General features: G+C 43.2%; 1 protein-coding gene across 1 annotated transcript; it reads right to left on the bottom strand.

Annotated features, from left to right (window-relative positions):
- Positions 1-2,749: 2,749 nt before the first annotated feature.
- On the bottom strand, positions 2,750-3,249 carry LOC116554027 (ubiquitin-like). The gene is given in 2 exon segments (XM_032281807.1): positions 2,750-2,956; positions 2,958-3,249. Coding segments are annotated over 2 exon segments (369 nt in total). The 5' UTR covers positions 3,215-3,249; the 3' UTR covers positions 2,750-2,844.
- Positions 3,250-8,161: the final 4,912 nt, after the last annotated feature.

The raw sequence follows: 8,161 nt of genomic DNA, 5'->3' as shown, positions 1-8,161 counted from the left end.
TCTGGAGTCAGCGTTTGCTTCAGCACACTGCTGATAAACCAGTTGAATTAGAAGGAAGTTTCTTAATTGTTTAAATGAGAATAAGACAAGTTATAAAAGACTTGTAACAATGTTAGGAAAACAGTAGGCAATTTACGTGTTGATGTTTGACTGTTTGATGTTTCCCATGTGAAGGCACAATTAAAGTAGTTTTTTTTTTTTTAGATGGAGTCTGGCTCTGTTGCCAGGGTGGAGTGCAGTGGCGTGATCTCGGCTCACTGCAACCTCTGCCTCCCAGGTTCAAGCGATTCTCTTGCCTCAACCTCCGGAGTAAGCTGGAACTACAGGCACATACCACCACACTTAGCTAAGTTTTGTATTTTTAGTAGAGATAGGGTTTCACCATATTAGCCAGGCTGGTCTTTAACCCCTGACCTCAAGCAATCCACCCTCCTCACCCTCCCAAAGTGTTAGAATTACAGGCATGAGCCACAGTGCCTGGCCATATATTCTGTAGTCCTAAACTGGTTAGGTCTTAAATGTGTGCCCTGATTCTATTTGTGCTGTCAAATACAAAGGTTTTAATTTTTAATATACCTGGAATTTACCTGCATTTATTCACAGTTATTTATAACCTTACTCAAATTTACTAACTCAAGAAAATGCTTTGTTTTGACATTAGATTTGCTGATGATTGTATTAAACTTACTAAAGTGGTTACAAAATGGAAAATCAGAAAAAAGAACAAAAAACATAAACAGATCACTTTATGGTTCTTCTTACCCTAGTCTAAAACATTTAGCCAGGCGTGGTGGCTCACGCCTGTAATCCCAGCCCTTTGGGAGGTTGAGGCAGGCAGATCACTTGAGGTCAGAAGTTCGAGACCAGCTTGGCCATCATAGTGAAACCCCATCTCTACTAAAAACACAAAAATTAGCCAGGCATGGTGGCACGTGCCTGTAATCCCAGCTAATCGGGAGGCCGAGGCAGGAGAATTGCTTGAACTGAGGCAGAAATTGCAGTGAGCTGAGATTGCACCACTGCACCCTAGCCTGGGCAACAGAGAGAGACCCTGTCTCCTAAGAAACCAAATAAACCAACATCTTCCTTCATCCAGACTACTGCAGTATCTTCACATCTAGCTTCTACCATATATATACTTGAAAAATTAAAATATTGCACAGAAAAGTATACATCATATGTGTAAAGCTCTGAATTTTCATAAAGTGAACACGTTAATGTAAATGGTCGCCAGATCCAGGAAATATGACCATTGCAAGCCTCATGCTCTGTCTTAGTCTCTAACATCCACTCTTCCCCAAGATAACCACTCACTGATGATATGACCACAGATTAGTTTGTTTATTTTATAACTATACAGATGGAGTTAAGCAGTATATATATATATATATTTTTTTTAATATCTGGCTTACTTAATACTATAAGTTTCATTCTTGTGTGTAGCTGGGTTTTTCAGTGCGATGGTATGGTATTCTGTTATGTGAATGTGCTACAGTTGATCAATGCTGGGTTTTGTGTGTGTGTATGAGATGGAGTCTCACTCTTGTTGTCCAGGCTAGCGTGCAATGATGCCATCTTGGCTCACTGCAGCCTCTGCCTACCGGGTTCAAGTGATTCTCCTGCCTCAGCCTTGTGAGTAGCTGGGATTACAGGCTCCCACCACTACACCTAGCTAATTTTTGTATTTTTAGTATAGATGGGTTTCACCATGTTGGTCATGCTGGTCTCTAACTCCTGCCCTCAGGTGATCTGCCCTCCTCGGCCTCCCAAAGTGCTGGGGTTACAGGTGTGAGTCACTGTGCCCAGCCCCATTCTACTGTTGATTAAACACTGGCTTTCCATTTAAAAGCTATCATGTACAGTGCTGTTAGGAATTTTTTGTTATTGTTATTGTTATTGTTTTTGAGATGGAGTCTCACTCTGTCACCCAGGCTGGAGTGAAGTGGTGTGATCTCGGCTCACTGCAACTTCCGCCTCCTGGGTTCAAGCAATTCTCCTGCCCTAACCTTCAGAGTAGCTGGGATTACAAGTGCCCACCACCATACCCAGCTAATTTTTGTATTTTCTTTTTTTTTTTTGAGACGGAGTTTCGCTCTTGTTGCCCAGGCTGGAGTGCAATGGCACGATCTCGGCTCACCGCAACCTCCGCCTCCTGGGTTCAGGCAATTCTCCTGCCTCAGCCTCCTGAGTAGCTGGGATTACAGGCACGTGCCACCATGCCCAGCTGATTTTTTGTATTTTTTAGTAGAGACGGGGTTTCACTATGTTGACCAGGATGGTCTCGATCTCTTGACCTCGTGATCCACCCGCCTCGGCCTCCCAAAGTGCTGGGATTACAGGCGTGAGCCACCGCACCCGGCCTAATTTTTGTATTTTCTTAGTAGAGACGGGGCTTCACTATGTTGGCCAGGCTGATCTTGAACTCCCGACCTCAGGTGATCCACCTGCCTCAGCCTCCCAAAATGCTGAGATTACAGGCGTGAGCCCGCGCCCAGCCTAGGAATTTTTAAAATGTCCTTTGGGGAACATGTGTACACGTTTTTGTGTATGCCAAGGAATGGAACTCCGGGTAATGGGATGTGTGTTTGATCAGTTTTAGTAGACATTGCATCAGTCTTCCAAAATGATGCATCAGTTTACACTCGCATGCAGTACTGAAGTGAAAACTCCAGGTGCTTTGCCAGCACTAGATATGATCAGGGTTTTTGTTTTTGTTTTCATTTTAACTGTTCTCGTATCTTACCTAAGCTTTTTTTTTTTTCCAGTCAACCAAAGGGACACTTTATTGAGGCTCCAGGGTCATGGGGCCTGGGCAGGAGGCTGCCCTTCCAGGAAGGAAGTGGCTTATTTGACCTTCTTCTTGGGGCGCGGGTTGTTGGTGTGGCCACACTTCTTGCGGCAGTTGACAGCACGGGGGTGCAGGCGAGCATATCACCTGCGGCAGATCGTCTTGCTAGGCAAGCTGGCGGAGGGAAGGCTCAATAATGCCACCTCGCAGGCGCAGCACCAGGTGCAGGGTGGACTCTTTCTGGATGTTGTAGTCTGAGAGCGTGCGGCCATCCTCCAGCTGCTGGCCGGCAAATATCAGACGCCGCTGGTCAGGTGGGATACCCTCCTTGTCTTGAATTTTGGCTTTGACATTCTCAATGGTGTCATTGGGCTCGACCTCAAGGGTGATGGTCTTGCCCATGAGGGTCTTCACAAAGATCTGCATTTCTGTGTCTGCAACTCAGCTGCCTCGCTGAAGAAAAAGAGCTTACCTAAGCTTTTAACCTTTTTAGTTTTTTTTTTTTCTACGCAACAGCCAGAATAACTTTTCAATTTAATTTACTATTATACAAGTAATTTTTTTTTCTTTTATTCTGAGATAGGGTCACACTTCTGCCACCCAGGCTGGGGTGCAGTGGCTCAATCTCACTTACTGCAACCTCCGCCTTTCTGGTTTAAGCGATTCTTGTGCCTCAGCCTCCTGAGTAGCTGGGATTACAGGTGCACGACACCACACCTGGCTAAATTTTGTATTTTTAGTAGAGATGGGCTTTCACCATGATGGCCAGGCTGGTCTTGAACTCCTGAGCTCAAGCGATTCACCCGCCTCAGTCTCCAGAAGTGCTGAGAAAGCTACTCTATGCTAGGATAGACTATACCAATAATTCTGATAACATGTGATGAATTCTGTAATGTCTTCTTGAAATGGAGTCTCACATTGTTGCCTGGGCTAGAGTGCCATGGTGCAATCTGGGCTCACTGCAACCTCTGCCTCCCGGGCTCAAGCGATTCTCCTGCCTCAGCCTCCCAAGTAGCTGGGATTATAGGTGTCTGCCACCACGTCTGGCTTTTTTTTTGTTCTTTTTTCTTTTTTTTTTTTTAGTAGAGACCGTGTTTCACTATGTTGGCCAGGCTGGTCATGAACTCCTGACCTTGTCATCCACCCACCTAGGCCTCCCAAAGTGCTGGGATTATAGGCGTGAACCACTGCGTCTGGCTGAATCTTTTCTTTTCTTTTCTTTTTTTTTTTTGAGACGGAGTTTTGCTCTTGTTACCCAGGCTGGAGTGCAATGGCACGATCTCGGCTCACCGCAACCTCCGCCTCCTGGGTTCAGGCAATTCTTCTGCCTCAGCCTCCTGAGTAGCTGGGATTACAGGCACGTGCCACCATGCCCAGCTAATGTTTTGTATTTTTAGTAGAGACGGGGTTTCACCATGTTGACCAGGATGGTCTCGATCTCTTGACCTCGTGATCCACCCGCCTCAGCCTCCCAAAGTGCTGGGATTATAGGCGTGAGCCACCGCGCCCGGCGAATCTTTTCTTTTCTTAATACCAGTAATTTATAAGGAATCTGTGTAGTTTGTATTTGAATGACTTCAGTGTACTATAGTTCTACCAATCTGACCCAAAGAAATACCAATATCTCTTAAGTATTCCTGTGTTTTAGAAGACTGATGTCAGTTAAATGATGGAACTCAACATTAGGAACTTGATGCAAAATAATTTGTGGGGAAGGAATGCAAAAAAAAAAAAAAAAAAAGAGGGGGGTAGTTTGGCTGGAGTATAATAATTAGGGCAGATAATTGGTTTTCCAAAATTTAAATTGTGGCTGGGAGCCACGGCTCACACATGTAATCCTAACACTTTAAGAGGCCGAGGTGGGCCAGGTGCATTGGGTCATATCTGTTATTGCAGCCCTTTGGGAGGTCGAGGCAGGTGGATCACCTGAGGTCGGGAGGTGGAGACCAGCCTGGCCAACATGGTGAAACCCCATCTCTAGTAAAAATACAAAAATTAGCCGGGCATAGTGGCGGTGCCTATAATCCCAGCTACTCGGGAAGCTGAGGCAGGAGAATCGCTTGAACCCGGGAGGGGGAGGTTTCAGTGAGCCGAGATTGAACCACTGCAGTCCAGCCTGGACAACAGAGTGAGACTCCATCTCAAAAAATGAAAAGAGGATGAGGTGGGAGGATCACTTGAGCCCAGGAGTTCAAGACCAACATAGCAAGACCTCATTTCTAAGGGGAAAAAAAAAAATTAGCCAGGCACACTGGTACACACCTGCAGTCCCAGTTACTAAGGAAGCTGAGGCGGGAGGACTTCTTGAGGCCAGGAGTTTGAGGCTGCAGTGAGCTATGATCGTGCATGATTTGAATTGTGGCTGTGAGCCGTGGCTCATGCATGTAATAATAATGCGTGTACTCCAGCCTCGGTGACAGAGAGAGACCATATCTCTAATCTGGCGTTTTTAATGTAATGTCATAAAAATAATGGACATGAAGGAATAAAGTGGATCAGCAACCTCAGCAATACTATTAGCTGCTAGGTGCTTTCAAAGTGTAGTGACACCAATTTTCATTCCTCAATTGCCACATTGTCATCTTGCCTGTAAAGTCCAGGATGGTATGTGAGTGCTTGGAGAATTTATTGCTGTTTACATTATGGTTGAAAAAACTTTCTAGTGAATCTGACTAAGAAAGGTTGGGGGTACTGGTAGCTGAGAACAGACTGGACCCAGCTGGAAGATTGTTTTAGGTTTAAATAATGTTTGGCAGCACATTTTACCTGTTATCTATAAATCCCTTCAAAACGTGGACTGGATCCAAAATGTCACTCTCTAACCGATTATGTAAATACATGGGACTTATAGTTATTAAAGAAAGTATTTTGGTATTTATGACTGGAGGTATATAAAACTAAGTGCTATTCATGGATTCTGTCTTTATCAATAGGGATCATCTAATGAGCCTGATAACCAGAAATCTGTGGCATTTTCCTCCTCATAAAGGTAACTTCTTTATGGGAAGTTCTTTGAGCTTAAAACTGCATCTGACAATTTCCAGATCTCTGTGGAATTAGTTTTTAGATCTCTGTGGAGCTAGGAATTTTTTTTTTTTTTTTTTTTTTTTTGAGTCGGAGTTTCACTCTGTCACCCAGGCTGGAGTCCAGTGGCGTGATCTTGGCTCACTGCAACCTTTGCCTCCTGGGTTCAAGCTATTCTCCTGCCTCAGCCTCCCAAGCAGCTGGGATTACAGGCACCCCCCAAAACGCCTGGCTAATTTCTGTATTTTTAGTAGAGACGGGGTTTCAACTCCTTACCTCAAGTGATCCGCCTGCCTCAGCCTCCCAAAATGCTGGGATTACCTACCTATGTGAACCACTGTACCCAGCCCATTAACGCCTACTAGAGAAGTAAGCCATGCAGGCTGTTGCTAAAGTGTACTTATGTAGCTGCTGTGCCAATGACTCTCACTGCTTTTCAGCTTGCTTACAAATCCCTTTAAATATGTATATATAAACACACAGGTATATGTCTGCATATGTGTATATACATGTGTATAGACATATATACATTTACACATAAATATTTCCTTTCCTAAATATCTTCAAAATCTTAGTTATGACTTTATATATGATTTCAGCTTTTCTCATTAGAGTGCAAATTTAGCTGCGTCACTAATAATAACACACATAATGTTCCTTTAACACCTGATAAAATATCAAACTTGTGAGCCGAAGTTCATTTCCTGAGAACGTGGGCAATGTATAGCTAGGAATTAGTGATTCCAGAAAGTTTTCAGCTGGTTAAAATTTAAGCAAGAACAACATAATATGCAGTCCCTGCATTTTTGTTTTTTAATTAAGTTGAGGTCTTACTCTGTCACCCAGGCTGGAGTGCAGTGGTGCAGTTATAGCTCACTGCAGCCTCGAACTCCTGGGCTCAAATGATCCTCCCACCTCAGTCTCCTAAGTAGCCAGGACTACAGGTTCGTGCCAGTCCCTGCCTTCGTGTCAGATGATTTTTATTATAGGTGTACTATCTTTTTTGACATATTTCCTGTAACCACATGTTAAACAGGTGGAAAATATCCTTTAGTTAAAGTTTGATGGCTGACAAAAAGTATTTGGAAATCATAAATAAGAATGTTTGATAAGTGATGTATCTTTTGAAGATGACTTTCTGACTATTTCTCAGTTGGGTTTTATGATTTTAAAAAGCATTGAAAGAGCGTGAGATTTGTTTATAAGTATAGATGAATAACCAGAAGACTTTGATAAATGTCACTAAAGGCTTTTGTATTTTTCAACATCAGAGAAATCTAAGCGAATAGGCTTAGGTTAAAAACATAGCTAAAACAATTTTTTTGAATTGAATTCTGTGTTGTGGGGCTTATTATAATAGTTCACACAATTTCCATTCTTTTTATTAATAGTAAGGAACGTTTGTAGGTGTATATATGGTGGCCATAAACTTTAGTAATGTAACTACTGCTTTTATAAAGTGAGCCTCCTTTAATCATGCCACATACATATCCAAAATGGAAAATGTGTTTGCCTTAAATCTAGTCATCTGTAATCCTCTTGTCAAGTGCTGACTCTTTTTTTCTTTTTTTTTGAGGCAAAATCTTGCTCTGTTGCCCAGGCTGGAGTGCAGTGGCGTGATCGCAGCTCACTGCAACCTCCACCTCCCGGATTTAAGCAATTCTCATGCCTCAGCCTCCGAGTAGCTGGGACAAAAGGCATGTGCCACCATGCCCAGCTAATTTCTGTATTTTTAGTAGAGTTGGGGTTTGCCATGTTGATCAGGCTGGTCTTGAACTCCTGATCTCAAGCAATCGGACTACCTCAGCCTCTTAAAGTGCTGGAATTACAAGCATGAGCCATCGTGCCTGGCCCCAAATGCTGATTCTTTTAAAATTATTTCAAGCATGATTTATACAGCATACCAGTAAACTGGCCCAACCATTTTTTAACTGTCTCATACTCCCCTCCCTGCTTCCCAGCATTTCACAACAGTTATCACTCACCTTAATCTGCCAGTGCTCACCATAGCTTTTGGCAATTTCCAAAAACAAATTAGATCCACAAAATATTGTTCTAGAAATGTCCAAGAGAATGTGAATGACATTCCAGAGAAGAATCTTGGGAGAAGTCCTGAGCCGTGGCAGCTGCCCTGTTGACTCAGTGGAGTATGAGTGATCACAATGAATGGGACAACACTTTTTGGGAGGTGTGTGTTACAGTGTGATCATTTAAACAAACAAGCCGCCACCCCAGAACAGTTTTCACATGTTAAACCTTATATGTGTGGGTGTCTGTGGAGTCTTGTACACATGTACACTTTTTTTTTTTTTTGCTTTTTAGAGAAGATTTTTATATCTAGATTTGAAG

This window comes from Sapajus apella, unplaced genomic scaffold, assembly GCF_009761245.1.
Source record: "Sapajus apella isolate SASKATOON/1434 unplaced genomic scaffold, GSC_monkey_1.0 scaffold13, whole genome shotgun sequence".
NCBI lineage: Eukaryota > Metazoa > Chordata > Mammalia > Primates > Cebidae > Sapajus > Sapajus apella.
Note: the sequence above shows the minus strand (reverse complement) of the source record. Positions and strands in the feature narration are given on the sequence as shown.